The sequence below is a fragment of the Pectinophora gossypiella genome, chromosome 26, assembly GCF_024362695.1.
Source record: "Pectinophora gossypiella chromosome 26, ilPecGoss1.1, whole genome shotgun sequence".
Classification (NCBI taxonomy): Eukaryota; Metazoa; Arthropoda; class Insecta; order Lepidoptera; family Gelechiidae; genus Pectinophora; species Pectinophora gossypiella.
The window spans coordinates 2,871,630-2,898,248 of record NC_065429.1 but is presented as its reverse complement, the minus strand read 5'-3'; the positions used below and the strand labels follow the sequence as shown (position 1 = coordinate 2,898,248).

The 26,619-nt window shown below is 37.1% G+C and overlaps 2 protein-coding genes across 4 annotated transcripts in view; both read right to left on the bottom strand.

Moving 5' to 3' along the window:
• The window catches only part of LOC126378477 (aldo-keto reductase AKR2E4-like), a 305,847-nt gene that overhangs the window by 85,521 nt on the left and 193,707 nt on the right, over positions 1–26,619 (bottom strand). The window lies entirely within an intron of this gene.
• Positions 1–26,619, bottom strand: part of LOC126378393 (uncharacterized) — a 263,924-nt gene that overhangs the window by 220,807 nt on the left and 16,498 nt on the right. Inside the window, exons 9-13 of one of the 2 annotated variants that reach the window (XM_050026719.1) lie at positions 26,415–26,547; positions 25,724–25,860; positions 25,196–25,327; positions 23,918–24,004; positions 20,784–20,948 (exon numbers count right to left, since the gene is read on the bottom strand). In XM_050026719.1, coding sequence (XP_049882676.1) covers positions 20,831–20,948; positions 23,918–24,004; positions 25,196–25,327; positions 25,724–25,860; positions 26,415–26,547 — 607 coding nt within the window. In that variant the 3' untranslated portion in view covers positions 20,784–20,830. Of the gene's footprint in view, positions 1–20,740; positions 20,949–23,917; positions 24,005–25,195; positions 25,328–25,723; positions 25,861–26,414; positions 26,548–26,619 lie in introns of those variants that run through there. The other variant, XM_050026718.1, reaches the window with a different exon arrangement.

Here is a 26,619-nt window from a genome sequence, read left to right as displayed (position 1 = left end):
TTATCGCTGGATATTTTACACCTAATTCGATGTTAGTTGTTAAAGATTTCGTCTGTATACCGACAAGGATTTGTGTTGCCCGCTAATCGACTGTATATCGATTGATAATCGATTATTTCCTAAGTCTGTCGATAGGCAAATATGACATCTTTGAAAAATACACCATGAAGTAACTCTCTTTATTTTTACATTGAATTTGATCTTTCGGACGTCTCAAAAATCTTATATCCTTCATTTTAATCCCAATGTATACATATACTCACGAAAAACAGCAAACTGCGTACAAACATATACTTTGGGCTTCAAATGATGAGATAATAGAAGTTTAATACCAAAAGTGTCTGCAAGTTGTATTTTAGGTATCTGTGATAAAGTCCCAATAAAGTCTTACACCAGGATACTCCGAAAAATCTCATTGTTACCGTGTGCCGCTTTATCGCGTGAGTGTGAGCGAGACAGAAAATCCACGCATGCTTTACTTCTTAGCGGCTTACGGCCATTTAGACTACATTAAGACCCAGAGGGGGTGAGGTCAGCGCACGGTACGAATTGGTGCAGGGCGAAGAGTTACCGTTCGTGTAAAATATCCATCTATTGCTCAAAACCGAAAAGTGATTGTGCATTTTAACAAACAAAAGTTCTTATGACAACTGTGACAGCTTCCGAAGTTTTAGATAATATTATAGATACGCAATGTGGCTTTAAATGTTTTGACTGTAAAAATACGCACTGAATATAATGATTTGCTTCTTTTTTAAGTTGGTAATTAACAAGGGAATATCCCCTCTATCTTGAAAAATAATTTTAGAAAACCGTTAATTGAAAAAGAAAAACTTTTAGATTCCTTTTGGTTTGAATTCCAAAGGATTTTTACAGTTTAGGAAGGCCTATTTACATTAAACGTAAGTAAAAGATAGCAAATTGAAAAAGAAAAACTTTTAGATTCCTTTTGGTTTGAATTCCAAAGGATTTTTACAGTTTAGGAAGGCCTATTTACATTAAACGTAAGTAAAAGATAGCACTGTGTTTATAGCTGTAAAACTCAACTAAAATAATTTGCTAGGTTTAATTTATTTACATTCTTTTTTTCAAAAAAATTGTGGATACACTATTTTGCCAACTTAACAAAGACGCTAGTATATATGTGAAACCAATAACATTTACAATTAATTATCGTAGTATTTAAATCATAATTGCTTCATTATATAACGTAAAAATGAAAACGAAAACGTGGTACATAATGAATTGTGATATAAAATATTATATAATAATATAAAATATATATAATATATAAAATATTAATACGTCAGAACATAAAAACCTACGGGAAGGTAGAGATTGAAGTAATCTGCGGTGCTAAAAGTTTTAAAGTGAAATGTGCCTGAATGTTGACCTAAGCAGAGTTTAAAGGTGAAGGCGCACCCAGACGTGCCGCGGGAGCCGCACGCGCCGAAGTCATCGCATTTTGCGGCAAAATGCGAGTCGTGCGCCGCATATGGGTGCGCGACGTTGCATACGATGCCATACAAAAGTTTAAAAATGCGATGATATCTGCGCGTGCGGTTCCTGCCACGCGTCTAGGTGCGCATTCGCCGTAAAAGTACGTTTCGTTATACTAAGACTATGTTTATAGAAGAGGATTCTCTTCTTGCGGGTGATTTTGTTACGACAAGATTTTGATTAGAAAAATATAATTACATTTAATTCATCGCGAATTTATGACATTTGAAGTTCTAAAGAGATTTTTTCGAAAATGTCCGACTCGGACGGGACTTGAACCCTCAACTCTTGTCAAGCCGGGTCGAGCGTGTTAACCATTACACCACCGGGTCCTCATCCTATTCATGTGGTTTTTTTTTTCGATCTAGGTATAGCGTCATTATACTGCAAATTCACGTGCCCAATCATTAATTTAATTATTAAAAAAGTAATAATTATCGCGAAAATCGACTTTGGGTTTTTCGTCCATACATTTTGGGAATTGTCATTTGGACAAAAAAATTGCCTACCCTAGTTGTAACACTGTCACCCGCTACTAAATTCACAAAGTGCTAACCCTACGGGAACCTTACACAAGATGCCTTCGACGGAAATATAAATATTATAAAACAGATTTTAATATAACTGTCTTTTTAGCTACAAATATATGAATATCATCATCATCATTGGCCTTATACGTCTGTTGTAGACGATTTATGACGTCATTGCCTCGAAGAAATGCACTTTCTTTCGTGGCTGTGCAAGGCAATCCTAGAGCGGCAAACTACCTCACACTCAATATACAACTACGAACTAATTGTATATATGACGCTGAAACGTGATGAGTTGAAGGCCCGTCCCCCTGCCGCTATTCATTATAATTACCAAAACGGTGTGCTCACGTGCCCTCACTGTGCGCGGGAGTTCACTGTAAAGATAGGCTACATAAGCCATGTTCGGGCGCATCAGCGTCGTGCCAACTACGAGTCGAAATGGTCGCCATGGCCGAAATCGGTCGGAGAGATCATCATCATCATATACAACTTATATACGTCCCTCTGCGCGGTACAGCCCTTGGAAGGGTGTTCAGCTTGCTTCACCACGCTGCTCCACTGCGGGTTGAGAAAATCCTAAACTGGTATATGTAATCTTTTAATATGTATTAGAAATGAACGGCAGGTAAATCCATGTAGCGGTCCAATGAAATGTCTTGCCGACGTGAGATAACAGGCGACATGCGGACCCGTGTAATTTAACCCAGATTCCCCTACTGGCCTCCCCCGGAACAGATTATATCAAATGTCACTGCACCTACCGAATGTGATACGAGGTGTATAGGTGTATTATTGCCGTGACAGTGCCACGTAATCGTAAATATCAGTGGAGGAACCGTCACAATGTGTGCATTACAATGTGTACATAGATTCCCAGAGCGGCAACAAGTCCAAGGCCCTAAAAAATTAGAGAGCTCGCTTCATTACTTTGATTGTATGTTGGACAACTTATATTTGTAGCTACAAAGCATTAGCCGCGTGTGCCATTATTAAAAGTATTTATTTTTTCAACGTTGTGCCTTCGAATATATAATTTATTTAAATATTAAACTCTTGTCTTTGTGGATTTTTAAAAGTTTAATAAATATTTAATCGCCAAGTGCCCCATGTTTATAATTATGTATATTAAAAAGAAACTGAATTGTGCCATTTACAGCCATAATATATAATTGTATATTTTATGTGTAAAAACTTTGTGATTTTCTTTTTAGGTATATATAAATAGCTTAGTGATCGTTTGGTGCAATTTTTATAACCATATTTTACTGAAAATTAACACAAAATTTTAATTAGGGTTTAACGGTAGGTGTATAATTATAAATATTGACAAATATAGCCTCAGACCTTGGTATAAATGTAATTATTAGTGTTAAAAAATATATTAAGAAGAAATATATTTTAGATTAAGTATATTTTTGTTTTCATATTTGTCTGAGACTATTCGGCTTTTACTAAATTGATGTAACCGCATGATTATAATATAATACTGGTATAAATAAATATAACGTAGTTAATAAGTTAACAATTGTTGCATTTTGACATATAAATGAATATATTTATTTTTTTCTTTTTGTAGCAAAGTTGTTACGGTGTCGTCGACAGAAGTAGCGTGATCTGCGCACGTTATATTATTTTTATTTTATAAAAATATATATTTTATATATTCATACAATGTAAATTCTTTAAATATTATATATATACATTTCTTTTATCGTAATACGATATTTTTAGATGTCGTAGAATATTAAAATGGAAGAAAGAATACATTTTTGTGCCTTATTGATTTGCAGCTTAGAAATGTATATTTATTTATTTATATACACGATACATATTTTCTAGTGTAGATATGCCCACGATAGGTAATCGTCCACTGAAGGTAAAAAACACCAATTCTGATAGATTTAGAATTATATACAACTTAAAAGTATAGTTATTATTACACGTAGATTTAACTTTACGCCTGTATATATATGAATTTTGAAAAAATAACCGTTTGGTATTTAAAAAATTACATATTAGCAGCTATATGTCAAACCTATGATAATTGTCCTGTTTATTGTGATATACATTATAAGATGGACAATTACATACAAAAAATAAACTTGCAAAATGATGCATAACATAAACAGCCTGTATACGTCCCACTGCTGGGCACAGGCCTCCCCCTCATCAACGAGAGAGGTATGGAGCACACTCCACCACGCTGCTCCACTGCGATTTAGTGGAAGTGGTGTACGGCAAAATTATGGTGAAATATTATATACGTTTAAATTCATATATATAAAGGCGTTAAAACGAAACGAATGAAAACTTCGTTGTTCAGGCTAAAATAAGTGTCTTATTACATAATAATATTTCAATCGTGCGAATTGAATATGTAATCTTTTAATATTATATATTAAAAAATATGTAACACTTATTCTCCGTAGAACTAATTCAGTGTATTTGATATTTACCGTGTAATTACCATATTTAATGAATATATAATTATAAATGTAATTTTTGATACTGTACACTAAAGGTAGGTTGGAAAGGTGGCATTACGGTAGCTGTAGGTTTTACACGCTGGAGAAAATTACAATGCAACTATTGTAAGTAAATATTTTGACTAATGACTTGTTTAACGCGGATACAATATTTAGCGTTCCACTGTCGGAGATTCTGCATAGAATGATTATTTTTGTCTATTAGTTAAAATCCGTCGACTTCTTTCGCAGCGTGGATTCTTATTTTAAACTTCGTTTTGTAATAAGGCGGTTAATCACAGTTTCGAACCGCACGGCGCCCGCGTCGGTCAACAGCCTTACAATTTACTTAAAATTTCTCATAACGACGGGGAAGAAGCAAATACTCCTATCTTACAGTTAGGTCTGTGTAAGATAGGAGTATTTGCTTCTTCCCCGTCGATAAGTAACTTTAACTTTAGCGACAGCAGCTTCCAAACATTGCTATTTTTCACATTTATTGTGTAAATTATAATTAATACTTAGATCTAAGCAATCTTGTAGAACTTTTAATCTCAGTCTGAAACCAAATAAAATCACTTTTCTATGTTAAACTAATTTTTGTTTAATATAATTATAAAATCGGTTTGATTTTTGGATTTTTTAATTATTGATTTGTTAATTATGTTTTGAGATTTTATTCTAACATCGTTGTGGGGACATCGTTTAGTATCTGAAAGAATTAAAATAAATGTCTAATTCGAAGATAAAATTGTACGAAATCGAAATTTAGCTCCTTTTCTAAAATACATGTGGATATACGACGAAACACGTCTAAATAATAGAACGCAAACTATTACTCTAAACGTTGAAAATGTCTTGTAAACGGTGTCATTTAATTATTGATTCAACTGGTACTTAGTGGAGCTAACATAGCTATGAGAAGTATAAGAAATGTCGATTTATATGATGTCCCAACGCTGCGATTTGCGTCTTATAGGCGGGCATTGTATTGAATGTATGTTTACATGATATAATAAACTTTTAACTTATATTACTGTGTTTCATTTGTAACTTGTTTCCTCAATACATACACCGAATAAGTTTCCTAAACACGTCCAATGCAGAGTTTCGTACCTACAAACTCTCGTTATTATACACTAAAATAATATTGAGTGTAGACACCTAATACATTTTCACCCGGCTCTTGCAAAGTAATCTAGCGACATCTATGAACGTATATTGTAATTAAACTAAACGACATCTATTGTTCAGTAGCGGTACTACACACTATCATGCGCCTACGACAATGAGCAGACCAAAGATAGTACAACGCCCTAGTGCGAAAGAGACGTGTATTGTTCTGACAGTTGGTCTCAAATGTTGCTGACAGTAGCAAAATTTTAAACTACCCACCACGTTAACATTAATTTGATAACAGAGAGAGAGGATAGCTTACGCCCTAGTGCGAAAGAGGCGTGTATTGTTCTGAGAGCTGGTCTCATACTTCTGCTATCCTAGTATAAAATCTGTAAATCGCTGTGATAAAACCAACTAGAACTGTTTGATTTTGGTTCACTTGTCGTGTAAAACTAGAATATCGTTTTCTCAGTATTTTATTTACGCTTACGAAAATATAGAAAATGATTTCTTTATCATAATAATAAAAAGCATAGAAATAGATATTAAATTGAATGCGAATTTCGCGTTATTATATGAACATTGTTCAATGATATAAAAAAAAACACTATTAGAGAAGACCGTTGCAATACAAATTAAACTATTTCGATAAACCTTTATTAAAAGGTATTTTAATGCTGCAATTATTGACAACAATAGAATAAAAGTAATATTCTTATGACATAACCATAGAAGAATAAGTGCTGGTGGGCCCTGTGGACCAGTGGTTGAGTGTTGGGTTCATGATTTGAAGTTACCGGGTTCGAATCCCGTTGGGGATAAATCAGTTTGCTTAAGTGTTAGGACATTGCAGACTAATCACCCGATTGTTCCGCGAGTAAGAAGGTTTCGTGCTTCGGAGTGCACGTAAAGGTTACATAAGCTGCATTTGGCGGCTCAATAGTAAACCTGACACAATGGTTGATAAGGTCGATCGATACTTAAAATCCCAAACGAGAGACAAAGTTACGCTGCTAAACGCCAAAATATTCATTTGAGTACCAGGACTTCATACATCAATAGAAGGCGACTTGTGCAGCGAACGACGAAACAAAGGAAACTAGCGACATCTATGACCGTTTATTATAATTAATGTAAACGCCATCTATTGTAGAGTAGCGGAACTACACACAACCATGCGCTCACGCCAGTGAGTAGGACAGAAAGATAGTGTACGGCCTAGTGCGAAAGAGACATGGGTTATTCTGACAGCTACTCTATCAAGAGTTGATGGGAAGCCACAAAATTTTAAACCACCCGCATTACTTTAAGATTAATTTGACAACAGAGACAGAAGATAGTTTACGGCTCAGAGCGAAAGAGATGTGTATTGTTCTGAGAGCTGGTCTGTCAAGCATTAGTACCTGGCTGTACCTGACGACCTCCTACAAGCCTCTGCTGTCCTGGTACAGAATCTGCAGATTGCTGCGAAGGAACCCGCTGTCGCCGCATTTATCAAGATGCTATGTTTGTTTAAGTATATCACTCACTATTAATGGATATATTGGTGCTAATTCCTGTAAATACCATCTAATTTTATTTTAAGTTATATCTGTCATTTTCTTATCCGCCGAAAAGGAAAGGGACGGGTAATTGACAAGCATAAAATTTATGGAACACACGTCAATTTTAAGCACAAATCTAAACCAACCGTCTAAAAATTTTACATCAGTCAATAACCCGACACATTCATTTACTCATTCTTCCTAAAATTAAGAGCTGTGAATCATCCGTCCCTTTCCTTTTCGACGGATATGAAAATGACGGATATAACTTAAAATAAAATTAGGCGGTGTTTGCAGGAATCGGGGCCATTATTATAATTCCGTATTTTACTAACTTCTACCAGCCCCTGAAAGTGGTCAGTTGCTGAAAGTAATAATTAATAATATCTCGAAAACGGTTCGTCGTACAGCAATAATAATACAAATTGGCCCCCTTTCATGAAACCCCTACGCAATAACATTCAAGATGTAATTTTCAGGACTAGTGACATCTACGAACGTATATTGTAATTAAACTAAACGACATCTATTGTTCAGTAGCGGTACTACACACTATCATGCGCCTACGACAATGAGCAGACCAAAGATAGTACAACGCCCTAGTGCGAAAGAGACGTGTATTGTTCTGACAGTTGGTCTCAAATGTTGCTGACAGTAGCAAAATTTTAAACTACCCACCACGTTAACATTAGTTTGATAACAGAGAGAAAGGATAGCTTACGCCCTAGTGCGAAAGAGGCGTGTATTGTTCTGAGAGCTGGTCTCACAAATATTAGTACCCGGCTGTGTCTGACGAACTCCTACATACTTCTGCTATCCTAGTATAAAATCTGTAAATCGCTGTGATGAAACCAACTAGAACTGTTTGATTTTGGTTCACTTAGTCGTGTAAAACTAGAATATCGTTTTCTCAGTATTTTATTTACGCTTACGAAAATATAGAAAATGATTTCTTTATCATAATAATAAAAAGCATAGAAATAGATATTAAATTGAATGCGAATTTCGCGTTATTATATGAATATTGTTCAATGATATAAAAAACACTATTAGAGAAGACCGTTGCGATACAAATTAAACTATTTCGGATAGACCATTATTAAAAGGTATTTTAATACTGCAATTATTGACAACAATAGAATAAAAGTAATATTCTTATGACATAACCATAGAATAAGTGCTGGTGGGCCCTGTGGACCAGTGGTTGAGTGTTGGGTTCATGATTTGAAGTTACCGGGTTCGAATCCCGTTGGGGACAAATCAGTTTGCTTAAGTGTTAGGACATTGCAGACTAATCACCCGATTGTTCCGCGAGTAAGAAGGTTTCGTGCTTCGGAGTGCACGTAAAGGTTACATAAGCTGCATTTGGCGGCTCAATAGTAAACCTGACACAATGGTTGATAAGGTCGATCGATACTTAAAATCCCAAACGAGAGACGAAGTTACGCTGCTAAACGCCAAAATATTCATTTGAGTACCAGGACTTCATACATCAATAGAAGGCGGCTTGTGCAGCGAACGAGGAGACAAAGGAAACTAGCGACATCTATGACCGTTTATTATAATTAATGTAAACGCCATCTATTGTAGAGTAGCGAAACTACACACAACCATGCGCTCACGCCAGTGAGTAGGAGAGAAAGATAGTGTACGGCCTAGTGCGAAAGAGACATGGGTTATTCTGACAGCTACTCTATCAAGAGTTGATGGGAAGCCACAAAATTTTAAACCACCCGCATTACTTTAAGATTAATTTGACAACAGAGACAGAAGATAGTTTACGGCCCAGTACGAAAGAGATGTCTATTGTTCTGAGAGCTGGTCTCACAAATATTACTACCCGGTTGATTGCATTTGACAAACTCCTACAAACCTCTGCTATCCTAGTACAAAATCTGTAAATCGCTGTGATAAAACCAAATTAGAATTGTGATTTTGCTTCACTTAAGTAAAACTTATCGTTCGTTTTCTCTATTTTTATTTAGACTTACAAAAATATAGAAAATGATTTCTTTGTAATAAAAATAATATGTAATAGTATAGAAATAGATATTGAATGAATGCGAAAATAATTTCTGCTTCTCGTCGTGTGAACTGTGTGTCGTAGTTATTAAATAAAATACTGCTTTTATTAATACCCACTTCACGTTATTATAGGAATATTATTCAATGTTATAAAAAAACACATGTCGAAATACAAATTATAAATTAAAAAGATGAAAAGTAATAAATAATAATACTATTTTGTTAAACCTTATACAAGGTTGTCAACAATAGAATAATATTTAATAGTAAGTAATAGATTTGCGGCCCCTGTGATCCTGAGTTGAGTGTTGGGTTCATGATTTGAAGTTACCGGGTTCGAATCCCGTTGGGGACACATCACAAAAATCAGTTTGGTTAGGAGTGTTAGGACATTGCAGTCTAATCACCCGATTATTCCGCGAGTAAGAAGGATCCGTGCTTCGGAGTGCACGTAAAGGTTACATGAGCCGCATTTAGCGGCTCAATAGTAAACCCTGACACCAGGGTTGATAAGGTCGATCGATACTTAATCCCAAACGAGAGACGAAGTTACGCTGCTAAACGCCAAAATATTCATTTGAGTACCAGGACTTCATACATCAATAGAAGGCGACTTGTGCAGCGAACGACGAAACAAAGGAAACTAGCGACATCTATGACCGTTTATTATAATTAATGTAAACGCCATCTATTGTAGAGTAGCGAAACTACACACAACCATGCGCTCACGCCAGTGAGTAGGACAGAAAGATAGTGTACGGCCTAGTGCGAAAGAGACATGGGTTATTCTGACAGCTAGTCTATCAAGAGTTGATGTGAAGCCACAAAATTTTAAACCACCCGCACTACTACTTTAAGATTAATTTGACAACAGAGACAGAAGATAGCTTACGGCCCAATGCGAAAGAGATGTGTTTTATTCTGAGGGCTGGTCTGTCAAGCATTAATACCTGGCTGTATCTGACGACCTCCTACAAGTCTCTGCTGTCCTAGTACAGAATCTGCAGATCGCTGCAGGAACCCGCAGTCGTCGCATTTATCAAGATGCTATATTTATATGACTAACTATGGATATATTATAATTCCGTATTTTACTAACTTCTACCAGCCCCTGAAAGTGGTCAGTTGCTGAAAGCAATAATTAATAATAATATCTCGAAAACGGTTCGTCGTACAGCAATTATAAATAATAAAAATTTGCCCCGCTGTCATGAAACCCCTACGCTTATCAGTACAATAAGATTAAAGATGAAATTTTCAGGACTAGCGACATCTAGGAACGTATATTATAATTAAACTAAACGCCATCTACTGTTGAGTAGCGGAACTACGCACAAACATGCGCTCACGTCAGTGAACAGGACAGAAAGATAGAATACAGCCAAGTGCGAAAGTGACGTGATTGTTCTGTCACCTGTTAAACAAAAGTGGCTGCGTATATGTTGAACAAAGACCTTTTGATGTTGAAGAACTCCTACAAGCTTATGCTACTCTGGTACTACATCTGCAGATCGCTATACATACCCGTATTTGTCACATTTTTAAATAACCGATGTTTTTTAGTTTTTTTGGTAAATTTGCCTGTAACATACATTTTTTTTTATGTTGTCTATATGTCTATAAAAAGTGGAAATATGTGTATTGGACTGGTTTTTCTTTCAGGTAAGTACATAGCATTATTCCTTATTTCTATGCTTCGGGTTAGAACGTCAGACAGGCAGTCGCTTCAGTAAAAAAACGAACTTGTAAAATCTTCAGGTTAGATATGCAGACCCTGTGAAAAAAGAGATAACCATAGGGAGGGATACCCTTGTGGGTCTGGTCACCTATTAGGGATCAGATTTTAAGAATCAGAATCATTTATTCAACGTAATATCATGGATAAACTTAAAAGTTGTTGAATCTATGTAATTTCGCAGTGTTATGGCTAAGGAGAAATAGGGGTAAGTATTGAAAAATGACATGAAACTGCAACAACAAAATATCTTTTAAATCAATGTAGGGATATATTACAAGTTATTTAATAACTAGAGGAAACAATAAGTATTAGGTTGCATTTGTACATAAACAGCCTATGCACATTCCACTACCGGGCAGAAGCCTCCCCTCAATCAACCGAAGGGGATATGGAGCATACTCCACCACGCTGCTCCATTGCGGGTTGGTGGTGTTTGGACCAACAGCACAACGTGCCTTCCGAAGCACGGAATCGTCTTTCTTTTTTGGCCATTCAGGTGATTCAAGCCTGCAATGTCCAGTCAAACAAAGGTCAGTCTCACAAAGTGATTTCGATAATGTCATCGGGAATCGTACCTACACAACGTGAGCCTAACGCTCTAACCACTGGACCACGGGTGTTTTCTATGTATTTAAATAAAACAGCAATGTTACTGCATCAACATGGTTTATTAATAAAAAATCCCATATTACAAAGTAAGAAATACTGCAATAATAATTTTAGGAGACGTCCTTCGAATTCGTAGGAATGTATTGCTTCTTTTCCTCACAATTCTTGCTACATTTTGAGAAGAAACGATTCTTTAAAATTACTAAATTATTTGGGTGAATATAAAAATGTGCCAAGTTTGGTGGCGAACTTTCATATTATTTTTTTGTGAAAAATTGGGTTCCGACATGAAAAAGGATAGTTCTAGCTACGAGGTAACTTGTTCCTCGAAACAACTAGAACTATCCTTTTTCATGTCGGAACCCAATTTTTTACAAAAAAATTATATGAAAGTTCGCCACCAAACTTGACATTTTGATATTCACACATTTTCTTATCCGCCGAAAAGGAAAGAGACGCATAATCGGCAGCTATTAATTTTAAAGTGAATTAGTGAATTAATGAATCATCCGAGCGAATCAAATAGGTATCTCGCTGGTGTGCAATCCATTTGACATGTGCTGTCAACTTTATTTTGTCAGGATATTGGTGCTAATTCCTGTAAATACCATCTAATTTTATTTTAGGTTATATCTGTCATTTTCTTATCCGCCGAAAAGGAAAGGGACGGGTAATCGACAAGCATAAAATTTATGGAACACACGTCAATTTTAAGCACAAATCTAAAACAACCGTCTAAAAATTCGCCCGGGTTATTCATTTATTTACTCATTCTTCCTAAAATTAAGAGCTGTCAATCATCCGTCCCTTTCCTTTTCGGCGGATAAGAAAATGACAGGTATAACTTAAAGTAAAATTAAGAGATGTCTGCAGGAATCGGGGCCATTGGCCAATGTAAATTTTCTGCCTAATATTGACTGTTGATTACCCGTCTCTTTCCTTTTCAGCGGATAAGAAAGTGACAGGTATAACTTAAAGTAAAATTCGATGCTGTGTACTTGAATTAGCTCCATTAAAAAATTAACAATAAAATATACTTAAAACATTTTTAATTACACAAAATTATTTGCTCTGGAAGTGTACTCTAATCCTTACACAAGTAATTAATTTCACGGCTTCAAATTAAAATATTAGAACCGAAAAGTTTCAAAAACTAGCAAGAATTATGTATTACTATATTCTATTCGAAATTAAACACAAGTATTAAAAAAAGGAACAATTTAGAATGAACCTATACTCGTTAATAGGTAAAAACATTATATTTGTACTTAATTTTAGGTATTCGATAACTCACTGGCAATAACTTCTAGCGAATGTAAGAAGGTAGTTTAGATCAGTATAAAACAAAATTAATAAAAATATTTAAGAAAAGAAACATGACACAAACAGGGCTCCGATGAAAAAGCGTATGGCAACCGGTGATGCACAAAACGAGCATATGAGGAGATATTTATAACAGGGGGGTTAAAATGGCCACATCGAAGCAATCATCTAAAATTGCGCATATAAAGGTAAGTGCGCAATGCAAATGTCAAATAGCAATATTGCTTTTTTTAGATGAATTGCTTCGATGTTGCCATTTTAACCCCCCAGTTGTGCAGAAATAAAAAATATAAAACCGATCAACCTACCCTCTCTACACCCGGTATATTCATCAAAAACGCCTACACACACATAATTCACACATTTATATAACACTCTACAGTAAAAATCACGAGAAATCATAATTATAAGGTTTAATTTTAGGGTCGATCGTGTTATTCAGTTTCTATATTAACATAGAAATCCTCTCCAGTCTTCTTCTAGCGTGTGGTTTGTGAGGCCGAGCTCATCAACCCTCAGGGTTATTATCGAACCGCCAAAGGCCCCTGACATGGCTACGTACGGTCACGAGCATATGTACACTTTGGTACCATGTCACATTAACTTTTTTGACAAATTGAACTGTAAGTCTCACTAAATGTCAAATATGTTAGTGCGACAGAGTCCTAAAGTGGGTACATTATATTGCTCATGTACACGATCCAATTGCTTCGATGCGGCCATTTTAACCCCCTGTTCTCGTGAATTTTACTTCACACGTACGCGCGCTATGAACAACTATTCACAATTATTTACTTACACTCGCATTCTGTGATGTTCACTCCATTCTGCCTCCACTCGACTCGGCCACAGCTTCGTATTATCATGTTGGCAGTATACATTGTTTTAAGTTTACGCGGGTATTATCATAAACCCCCGTAAGAACCCGTTATTGTGTGTTTTAATTATGTTGGCAGTATGCTCGACTCCAGTGAGTAAAGTCCTCAATTCGAGGAGGTAAATGGTGGTAATTTCTTTACACACCATCTAATTTTATTTAACTTATACCCGTCATTTTCTTATCCACCGAAAAGGAAAGGGACGGATGATTGACAACTGTTAATTTTAAAAGGAATGCTGTCAACTTAATTCTGTCGAATTATTGGTCGATGTAAAATCTTTTGTTTTAGATTTTCAATATTAGTCAATATTGTCGTGTGTTCCGTAAATTTTGTCTGTCAATTACTCGTCCCTTTCTTTTTTAGCGGATAAGAAAATGACAGCTATAACTTAAAATAAAATTAGATTTACGTCCTCGACTTGAGGACTTTACTCACTGGAGTCGCGCATACTGCCAACATGATAATACGAAATGAATGACGTCATGCCATACTCGAGTTAAGGCTGAGGCTCCGTTTAAGAATAGCTATCTTGAGTTGACTTCGAGGAAGACTTGAGGTCGCCTCAACTGGACTGAGTCGGAGAAGGTTCAATCATCTCAGAATACGGATGATACTTATTTATAGACAAGAAAAGTGCGTTTAGAATTTATATTAATATTGCGAGATTGGTACAGAGTTTTACTTCAGACTCAATTATTGAAATAAGAGCACACAGAGGTAGGTTTAGGGCTGTGATTATAGATGTAAAACAAACTTTTTTTGACGTGATTCGATGGCATTAACTACTTGGCCGGACAAATGGGGAGCGCTGAAGGTTCTAACCCGGTACAACGTTTAAGACAACAGGCCTGAGGGTGCCCAGTTGGACGCGAACCTCGGCTCAGGGCGTCGTCTGAGAGGAAAAATATTTGAAAGAATTAATCCACCCTAGTGGGTCGATAGCGATAAGCGCTGATTGAGGGAAATTGTCGACCACGCCGGCGGGGTCGGTATCGTACAACAATCGATTTAAAACGTTTTAAACTATGATGATGACTATAGAAAACACTACATTATCAAAGCCGTAAGTCGTTAATGAGTAAAGGAGCGCGCGCGAACTGTCCGTCTCGCTCGCACGTACACAGGTATAACAAGATTTTTGTAGGGAGTGTCTGGGCTGAACCCGCAACGCTTGCGGCATCCCCTCTGTGTGCTTCAAGGTCGTCTACAGTCGAAGATATTAGGAAAAGTAGGCAGTATGGACGAGTATCTCAAGTGAATGGTTTCTTATTTTAATCGCGGTTAGTTATTCTTCCCCATGGTTAGTTATTTTTACCCGCAGTTAGTTATTTTTCCCCGCAGTTACTTATTTTACCCCAAAACATAATTAGTAGATTGATGAAAAGAAAAACAAAATCAGTCAAGTACCCTATTGATAATGCTAAAGTAGCTAAAGTTAAATTTGTGATGATGACTGTATTGAAAAAAAAAAATAAACACAAAACAATTAACCGCGTTTAAAATAAGTTTAAATGTAAGTGATACTTAAATTCTGAGTTTAAAATCGAAACTTACAAGTACTAACGCCAACTATAGACTTCAGTTCAGACGATAGGCTGAATTAGAAATACAAAACTAGTAATACAACATTACATAAGCTCACGACTATTTTCCCTATTGGGCTGGTCAGAGGTACATCCATCGCAAGACGAACTGAGTACCCACGCCTCATTGAGCCCGTCAGACCAACGTGATAGGTGGTGAGCCGTATCGCTATATAAAATGGACGAAACAAAATATCGATACAAATATACAAATGCCCCTTTCTTGGTATTTTTCACCGTCCACTTGCCCATCTCTATTCCAACAAATTGATAACTTGAAATAAAACAATCGGCTATCAAATTATGGCTAAAAACGTGACCAATGACATCCTGTCGTCCGATCAAAAGTCATAATCGACGTTGACTCTTATTTATAAACATTATTGAAAAATAAAAGCACCATTCAATAAGCAACATATTGTTTGGAATGTTGTATAAATGCCTATGTTTTTTGTAAACGCTATCGTTTCATTTATCTACTTATTTTATTATATTACACACACACTTATTATTGTGCTTGCTTTATATTATTTTTATTATCAAATATATTATTTTTTCTTTAAATGCGATCTGTACATATCGATTGATCGATCGATTTACATTAGCGACAAATGGAAAACAAAACTAACTTAAATTTATTTTAATTTTCATTTGACTCTTCTAAAACTGGTAACATCTCTTTTTTGCGCTAAGAATAAACGCACGCCAATATTTTTAGAGTAGTCAAACTAAACTAAAATTAAATTCCATCCACTTTTTTAAGCCCACCATATTCAAGCCACAAAACCATATTTTTAAATGCAAAAAGGGTCTTAATACATTTGACAATAAAACTTCATTTTACACTAAATTGGACTAAAATATACTTATTTTTTACACGTTATAATATTCACTTTCTTTGATATATTTCTTCTAAGCTCTACAATTTATTTCCAAAAATATTTCCATATTGTAAGGTACATTTTTGAAGTAAAATTTCATAAAGTGCTTCTCTATAGATATAAGAAGAGATATTGCTTGATATACATAATTTGTGTTACTGTTTGCACTCACTAGGTACGATTGTAGGCAAGCTTTGTGCGAGCTAAAACATATTTGGTGACTAAACTGGAAGCAAAAATCGTACAACCCGCGCCACGAAAGAAGTCCCGCGGCCGCGGCGCTAGTGTCGCAGTATCTGCATATAATAATTATAACTTGTCAATTAGTTCCATTAAAATCCGCGGAACTTCTTTCGTGGCGCGTCCTGTAGTTAGTGAATTGACAGTTGCTTTTCCTCTATTTGCAGAATATTGTTACATAAAATAATATAAACATAAAACAGCCTATGTCCTACTGCTGAGTACAGGTCTCCCCTCAATCAACCGGAGGGGTATGGAGCAGACTGCACCACGCTGCTCCACTGCGGGTTGGCCACCATACCATATCCGTTTTTTTATTTTTTTCTTGTGATTTTTTGGCCTGGCGTTGTTGCAGAGACCATTGCCACCAGGCCAGACTAAAACACTACAAAAAAAAGAATATTTTGCAAAGAAATAAAACATTTTTCAATTCAATAACTACGACTTTTCCTTCCTGTTTATAATATATCTTTTCTTATACTTGTCTTATTTTAATAAAAATATGGCTTCCTAATGTCCGTGGGATTCCTATTGACATTTCATAGGGTTGGGTATCTATGAATTAACTAATGTATTTAATATAAATTATTTAACCAAATGAAATTAACGGGTACGAATAATCATTTCAAATAAGACAAAGTATAAAAAATATATAGTATATGTACATAATATAGGAATAATTTAATGTTCTTTTGCATCGCTCAATAGATTGAATAATGACGGCAAATATTATCAATTTTATTTTTTCTATTAAATGATAACATAGAAAATCAACCTTTATTCCTATTTTATATAGATACTAAACCACCATTTCGAATTTACAACAAAATTAATTTCTAACTTGATTTATATTCTCATTATATATGGCAATATTACATTCATAAAAAAAATACATTTTGAAAAACTATTTTGTTTATGAACGTGTGAGATTTATTTAAAAAATTTTCATGTTCATATAACCCAGCCAAGGGTTCCCAAAATATGAGCCTTAGAGAGTAAATAGGGGGCGCTTCGAAGTACTTCTATAACTACCTGTCTAATATCATTGTACCCTAATTCGACTAGCTAGGGGCACCGAGACATAATACTAACCGGTTTATCACAAAACGAAGTCTAAAGATAAATTAGGTTTCAAATTGCACGCCACACAAGTCGACGGATTTTAATGGAACTAATTGACAAGTCATAATAGTTCTATGCAGAATCTGCGACAGTGGCGCCACGGTCGCGAGACTTCTTTTTTTTTAACCTATTTTATCTTTCAGTCTTCGTTTTATAATAACACTGGAAGCTAAGTGCGCCGCGATAAAAAGTTTGGGAACCCAAAAAGAGCACATAGAGCAAATATCGACCAAAAAAAAAAACATTTTTATACAATAACTTAATCTATCTATATGAATACAACTCCGCCTGGCTTTCATTAAAGCTTTTTGAGATTATTCTTAATATATAATATGATATACATCTAAAACCAATTACATGTTGCCAATGTTTATATTGCAATCCACAGTGGAGAAGCGTAGTGGAGTAACAGAGAGAAGATATTTTATTTACGTTATATTAGAGAACATAGAACAATTGAATAGTAAATAGTTTCGATGTGTATGATAAATTAAAACCTTGGGGTTCTATGTGCAAATTTTCATCCAAATCGGTCAAGCGGTTTAGGCGTCAAGAGGTACTTTCGCATTTATAATTTTAAATAATGGATTAAAAATATAAATATTGACAACATTAATTGGTCGATTTAAGAGTTATTATAGCCTTCGGCTTAAAGTATAATTCGCACTACGCGGGTTGAAAAGGGACGAAGATCAGTTTTGGAAAAGATGTGTTTTGGATAGAAGGGTTTTGTCGCAAAATGTCCCAATTACAAATTATAAAATGGCTTCTGCCATTACACAATATTTTTGAATAATTATGTCCCCGAGGAGTCAGAAAATAGGTAATTATCTAGTTAAATCTGGACAAAGCCATCTATATTACTTTTGGGGAATGTAACTTGGAAAGTCCCTCTTTGAGACCACAATTTTTACCTGGATTGAAACAAGCTTGTCTACTGCGAGGCTTTGTTGACAAAAATCACATTAGAACGTGATCAATCACATCAGATCGTGAAAAATCACATTAGAACGTGAAAAGTCACATCAGAACGTAAAAAAACACATCGGAATGTGTTTTATCTTTTGATAAAAAAGGCTTTTACATGGGTTTCACTATAGACAAGGATATTGAAAAAGACATATTTGCGACGAAAAGAAAATGTGTTTATACAATTTTAACACCGCGTTGCGCGTAATACATTTCAACAGTTGGCGTATAACTTAAACAAATGGCAAATTAATATAGAAACTAATAGTAATAAAACACACAATTAATACTGGCATAAATATATGTTCGTTGTATTTAGTGAACCGAAATTTTAATTTGATACAAAGTCACATTGAACAATACGATAAATGTATCTCTCTTGGGTCGGTCTCTCTTAACTCATATCTGAGGATCGTGGCTGGCTATGTCTACGGCTCATACAAATTCGATCAAAATGTTTCTAAGTCCCGGACATAGAAGGCCGGTCATAGGATGGGTGACCACAAAAAAAGTTTTCATCTCGAGCTCCTGCGTGCTTCGGAAGGCACGTTAAGCCGTTGGTCCCGGCTGCATTAGCAGTCGTTAATGACCACAAATCCGCACTGGGCCCGCGTGATGGTTTAAGGCCCGATCTCCCTAGCCATCCATAGGGAAGGCCCGTGCCTCAGCAGTGAGGATAATGGGCTGGTAATGATGATGATGTTTCTAAGTCCCAACTCATGGTGCCCCCTTAGGTACACTCCAACCGGCCTCCCCTCAATCAACCGAAGGGGGTATGGAGCATACTCCACCACGCTGCTCCACTGCGGGTTGGTGGAGGTTTTTTTACGGCTAATAGCCGGGACCAACGGCTTAACGTGCCCTCCGAAGCACGGAATCATCTTACTTTTTCGGACAATCAGGTGATTCAAGCCTGAAAAGTCCTTACCAAACAAAGGACAGTCTCACAAAGTGATTTCGACAATGTCCCCATCGGGAATCGAACCCGGACCTCCAGATCGTGAGCCTAACGCTCTAACCACTAGACCACGGAGGCTGTCCCCCGTTTATTTATACATATTAAATTCAATGTGACTTTGTTCAAACCCACGACGCCAATAGGCATTATACATTAAAACAATTATGTACTAATAGGGTAGTTTCTAACAAGTCAAATCAGTTACTTTTTACTAAACGTCAAAACACGAAACTGCTATGGAATTTGTATGAAAAAACAACCTGTGACGTCATAGAAAAACGTGACAAAATGTCACACTTATTATTACATTATTCTTTACTAAAATTCATAAATAAAATAAATAGAAAATATAAAACTTTTGTCACCTTTAGATCGAATCAAATCAAATATACTTTATACTTTTGTCACCTTTAGATCAAATCAAATCAAATATACTTTATTGCACAGAACTAAAATTTCAACAATCAGACAAAACACATGAATAAACACAATTTGGGCGGCCTAGATCTGTCTTTATTTAGTAATCAGAATTTCATAATTTATCTTTGACCTACGAAACTACCCAATTTTGTACAATTATAATATAATTTTATTACTTTGACATGCATAAAAAAATTCTGAATATTTTTTTTTTATGTTGATATTTCTTATTGCAGAGATGGTTAATGATACAACGAAAGGGACAACTTGTGTTTTTTGTTTCACGATATTGCACGAACGGGGAGTAAAGAAAAACGGAACATGATCAGGTACTTATCACGGTTTAAAAGTGCAAATGGGCACTTCGCGAAAAGCGCACCCAAAATAGGCACTTTTCAAAATGAGCTCTTAGCAAAACGAGCACTTGAAATGCATTAAAACTATGGTCTCAAAATACAATAAGAAGTGAATATGTGCATTGTTCGCGAAGTGCACAACTTGCGAAGCGCGCGTTTTGCGAAATAAACATTTGCCAAGTGCACTTTATACAAAGTGCTCGTTTTGAAAAGTTCCTTTTCGCGACGAGCACCTTTTACGAAGACACTTTGCTAAGTGCGCAAAAGTTTTGGCCTATTAATACTACCAATGACCACTGAGCCGTGTCAGGAGCCTTTGGCAACACCAACCCTGACATCAGTGTTGATGCAGCTTCCTTTCCCCGGCTATACAGGTTGTGAGAAGCTGCAGTAGTTTTAGGCGGATGAGACGTTCGTTATGTAAAAAATGACAATTCAAACTGTAACTATGTTACTTACTGAATAAAGATATTCTTGAATTTGATGGGGTCGTACATTGACCTCACAAACTATACGAGAACATGTTCTTATAGCACAAGTGGTCCCTTTTATCTAAAGTACCTCCTATCGTCTCTGGTCGAACTGACGCACCAAGTCAGGGATAGCGTTGGGTTCCACTGGTACTAAGCTGCTCAGCTGTTCCAAGCTGCTTACGTAGCTCAACTTTCGAAAGAATTTCGAGCTGGAGGAAAGAGAAGTGATAATTATAGAATCTAAGAAGGAAAAAGGCATTTTTTGTATAGTATGCTCAATAGTAACCCTGACACCAGGGTTGATGAGGTTGGTAATTCACCTCACAATCCACACGATAGAAGACCCAACTGATATTTTTTTATGATACCAGATGTCGCTTGGTAGGCAGTTGATGGCAGTTGTCTAGACCCGACTAGACAACATATCGTCACTGGAAAGGCATAATTACAGCGCCAAAATATCCTAAAATAGTAGTCCATGTTATGATATCTATTGCTAGACATAAAAAAAACAATGTAATCTTACGATGACGTCATCTAAATTGGATAATTGAATAAAATATATGTCGGAGTTAGTTATGAATAAAGAAGAGAAATTGATCAAATCGGAAAATACAATGAAGTTGCAACACTTCCATCATGAAGTTGCAACGCTCCGACGTCAGGTGGCATACGAGCAGAGCGGGGTGAAGTCGAGAGAGTCACCACAGAGTCGTCGTGTCGAGCGGACGTGCACTGCCGTTCTAGTCGGACAGTCTGCCGCGAACCTTCGTCATGAACGGACGTGTCGAATAATTACGATCGGAAAGTGGAGTGCTATAGTCGCTCACCTATAACTTGTAGGGACGTCAAGAAAGTGTGATCGGAAAAGAGCACGTGTCCCGATGATTCGGTCCGATTTAGGAACCATGGGTGGTGGAGGGCAAGTAGAGGGCGAGTAGCCCCTTCGCGCTAACGTCCTTATGCGCGCTAGATAACGAGAGACTGTGTAACCGTTACGAATACCGTGACGTTGCCGTGAGTGTGTTCCTTATGCTGTGACTTTATTTAATCGTGATACAAAAACTATGTGGAAGTAAATAAAATGATTGTGATACTATTGACGGCCATTATTGTCTTCTAACGCCCACCCTCCATTCTGATGATGATGTTACGACACTGCACTGTTACGACATATACACTTCTCATCAAAAAAATCGAAACACCTTGCAAGTTTACGTTTTGTCAGGATTATCAGAAAAATGTGTACATTTAGGAATAAATGTTAAATGTCGTTTAATAGTGAGTAATATGAGCTTATCAAATCTTAATGTTAATGTTCTAAATTTAAATGAATTTTTCATAGGTTTCGTATTTTGTTAAATGAGTCATTTTTATTCCGTATGGAATATAAAGGAAATGGATAAAACAACACACGTAAATGAAAAAAAAAGCTAAAAAACGTTTATTTAATAACTTGTATTCCCTCCCCGAGCTCTAATTACTGCTTCCATACGGTTCTTCATCGATCGGATGAGAGTCACGATCACATGCTGTGGTATATTGTCCCATTCCTCTTGGATTGCATCTTGCAGCTGGCTAAGTGTTTCTGGGGCAGAATCTCTTCCTCGAATTCGTCTCTTTAATTCATCCCACAGATGTTCAATGGGATTCATGTCCGGGCTTCTTGCTGGCCATTCCATAATAGAGATATCGACTTCGTTAAGATAATCTCGTACGACGCCCGCGGTGTGAGCCCTAGCATTGTCGTGCATGAATATGAAGCCGTTGCCAATAAAATGTGCATAGGGCATCACATGAGGCTCGAGACACTCTTCGACGTACCGATGACAGTTTAGTGCAGGCAGACGTGGCCCAGACACGAAAGCAAGCTCTGTCTTACCGTCGGCGCTGATTCCTCCCCAAACCGTCCACGAACCGCCACCATAGCTGACCTTTTCTTCAATGCAGCATTGTGCATAGCGTTCTCCGTCTCTTCTGTAGACCTTGTTCCTTCCGTCGTTACCATACAGCATAATTTTACACTCATCAGAAAATAGAACTTTGCTCCACTGTAGGTATGACCAATTTAGGTGCTCACGTGCAAAGTTAGGGCGCGCTCTTCGATGGTCTGCAGTTAATTTCGGCCCATTTGCTAGCTTATGCGGTACCAGTCCACGATCCTTCAACCTTCTTCTAATTGTAGAGTCACTTACAGCCACCCTTCGTACAACACGAAGCCGCTGCTGCAGTTGAAAAGCGTTAAGGCGTCGATTTCTTAAAGAAGTTGTTACAATAAATCGATCATCTCGCTCAGAAGTGACCCGATTCCTGCCAGATCCTGAACGGCGCGTGAACAAACCAGTCTCCCGATAACGTTTATAGACTCTATGAACAGATAACAGGCTTAGATGCAGTCTTGCAGCCACAACACGCTGACTAAGGCCAGAATCCAGCAATGCCACAACTTGGGCGGCTTCTGTGGGCGAAGTATCCATACGTTTTAGAAAAAAAACCTTTTTTCAGACGTCCCAAAGTCACAGTATTGAAATAAAAAACAAAAAGTTTAAGGATAGGCGCCAATTTTTAGTTTTTAAACGCTAAATGTACTCCAACCCTAAACACACATTTGTCTCAAAACAGTGATTCATTTCGTTTATAAGATAAATAAATGAAATTCTAATTTTGAATTTAGAATTTTCGCTTATTACTGTAATGGCCAAACTGCCAGCTATACATTTATGTATTTTTTTTCATCGTATGAATTCTTTTTTGTGTTAAATTCGGACAGAAACAATGAAAACGGAAGTGTTTCGATTTTTTTGATGAGAAGTGTATTTATCTAAACACGAAATGACATAAATTATTAACAAAAATAATGCTATTTACTGCTCTAGTCAAAAAGCCCGCCCCTGACTAATCCGGGCGCGAAGGTGCCCATTACACTAGCCGCATTTCCTCGCTGTACAGCAATGGACAACCTTTGCATAAATGGATAAAAGGTAATGATAAAAAACGAAAAAATACTTTACTTTTCTTGAAATGGCATTTTGGCGCTTACGTAATTTCGGCTTTTCAGTGACGATATTATTAAAAAAAAACCGTGGGCCTTTGGCGGCTCAATGGTAACCCTGATAACAGGGTTGATAAGTACGACCATCGACCTCAAGAAAAAATGTGTATATTCTTAAATTCTTACCTGACGAATGGCTTGGTGAGCACCACAAACGACTTGAGCCAAAACGTCGGATGCACCAAATACAGATGCTTTAAACTTTTGCGTAATCTGAAATGGAAAAAAAAACAATAAATACACAGTATAATAAAATCTATCATAACACATACATACATACATAAACTCACGCCTATTTCCCACCGGGGTAAGCAGAGACTATGGAATTCCATTTGCTTCGATCCTGACACACTTCTCTTGCTTCCTCCACATTCATCAATCGCTTCATACACGCACGCCGGTTCAGAGTATATCGTACTAAACCTTTTCTAATGACATCTCCAATTTGGCCAAAAGCTGGCGAAATACGGGGACTTAACGCGGACCCACGATTTTGTCCCTTTTGCCGTCGAGACTTCGGGTGTGTGGTGCTCGGCGGCCAAGGATTTTATTCGTGTTTTGGGGAGGCGCTTGAGGGACCGCGGTAGTGACCCCCGCGCCAGCTCGTTCCTGGTTCAACAGGTTTCCTTGGCAATAGTGCGCGGTAACGCGGCCAGTATAATGGGCACCTTTGAACCGGGTACGAGAGGGGGCGGTATTTTAGACTGACTAGTGTTTGTGTTATAATTTTAAATGTTTTAATTATTCGTAATTTTAAATTTCTATATTAGATTGAGTCATTTCCATTTGGTCAATGTACGTCCTTGTAAGTTCTTATGTCATAATGGTGCTAATTTTTGTAGACACTATCTAATTTTTAAGTCCAAATTAAAAAAATATCTTTATTCAGTAGGTAACATAGTTACACTTTGAATCGTCAATTTTTACATAACGAACGTCTCATCCGGCTAAAACTACTGCAGCTTCTCACAACCTGTATAGCCGGGGAAAAGAAGCTGCAACAAAAACCTCGGCACAGGGCCCTAGACGTTCTTTAAAAAAGTAAATAAACATAAAATATTGTTATACAATTGAATAATTTATATATAACTAGCTTTTGCCCGCGACTTCGTCCGCGTGGAAGGATTTTTTACGCTAATTTCCGTTCCCATGGGAATTTCGGGAATTCCTTTCTTAGTGCACCTCTACGGTACCTAAGCTACGTCCCTTCCAAATTTCAAGTGCCTGCGTTTACCCGTTTAGGCTGTGCGTTGATATGTCAGTCAGTCAGTTTCTCCTTTTATATATTTAGATATATGTCCCCACCGGGATTCGAGCCCGGGGCCTCCGGATCGTGAGTCTAACGCTTAACCACTGGACCACAGAGGCCGTACTAATATAGTAAGTTATCGCTATGTTTGTTACCTCCGATCTATAAGTCTGTAACACTCGTGAAGCCAGCGGAAGGTCGGCAACCTTCGCGCCCCCGCGCTCCCATGGAGGTAGATGAGGACATAATCTTCGCCGATAAGCCGCTCCAAGCTCCAAACCACGTAACTGAAATGTTGACAAATATGTTCTTCTTCTATCGTGTGGGTTGTGAGGTGAATTACCAACCTCAACAACCCTGGTGCCAGGGTTATTATTAAGCCAAAGGCCTCTGACATGGCTCATGTAACGACTATATACTTACATTAGTAAGTAGTAACCGGGACCAACTTTGGCATTAACTCTGGCATTAACTTTAGCATTAACTTTGGAATTAACTTTGGGTTTAAATTTGGCATTAACTTTGGGTTTAACTTTGGCATTAACTTTAGTATTAAACTTTGGAATTAACTTTGGCATTAACTTTGGGTTTAACTTTGGCATTAACTTTAGCATTAAACTTTGGAATTAACTTTGGCATTAACTTTGGGTTTAACTTGAGCATTAACTATTGTTCATACTTACAGGAACAGGTTGTCCATGACATATCGGTAGTCGGGCCGCGCCGTGTCCGGCAGGTGGCACGCGCTGAACACTATGATGGCGGAGCCCTGCGCGTCGTACCCGCCGTGGGACAACACCCGCTTGTACGGCTCGATCACCTGCAAATAAACACCACTCATCATCATCAGCCCATTAACGTCCCCACTGCTGGGGCACAGGCCTTCCCAATGGATGGATAGGGAGATCGGGCCTTAAACCACCACGCGGGCCCAGTGCGGATTGATGGTTATTAACGACTGCTAATGCAGCCGGGACCAACGGCTTAACGTGCCTTCCGAAGCACGGAGGAGCTCGAGATGAAAACTTCTTTTTTTTTTGTGGTCACCCATCCTAACACCCTGTATAAATGTAATCCGTGTCTGTAGTGTCCTAAAATAATATTTTTTTCTTTCTTTCTTTCCTGATTGTCCGAACAAGTAAGATGATTCAACACTAGCTGGGTCCGGCACAGTTTTCCCTGGTATTTCCTTGTACGTAACTAGTTTCGTAGCAAGACATTTTTTCTTCTCATGTAACTGGTTACATAGCAATGGTTTCGTAGGCGGCCGAAAAAATGATTCAAATGAAATGAAAAAAAAAATTTAAAATGATATTGTTTTTTTTTAATAACATTTTTTTTAAATGATTTTTTTAATGGTTTGGTATTGCGTACCTTCATGTCGCAGGTGGTGTGCGTGTGGCCAGTCTTGACGGTGATGTAGGAGCGCTCATTGTGGTACTCCTCGGCCGCCGAGTACTCCGGTATCGGGTCGCTGCACTCGCTACACGTGTTCGATGACCTTGACCTGGGACGATATGAGAGCAACTAAAATAACAGGCTACTTAACAACTTCTGTTCCATACTTTTGCGACGGAAA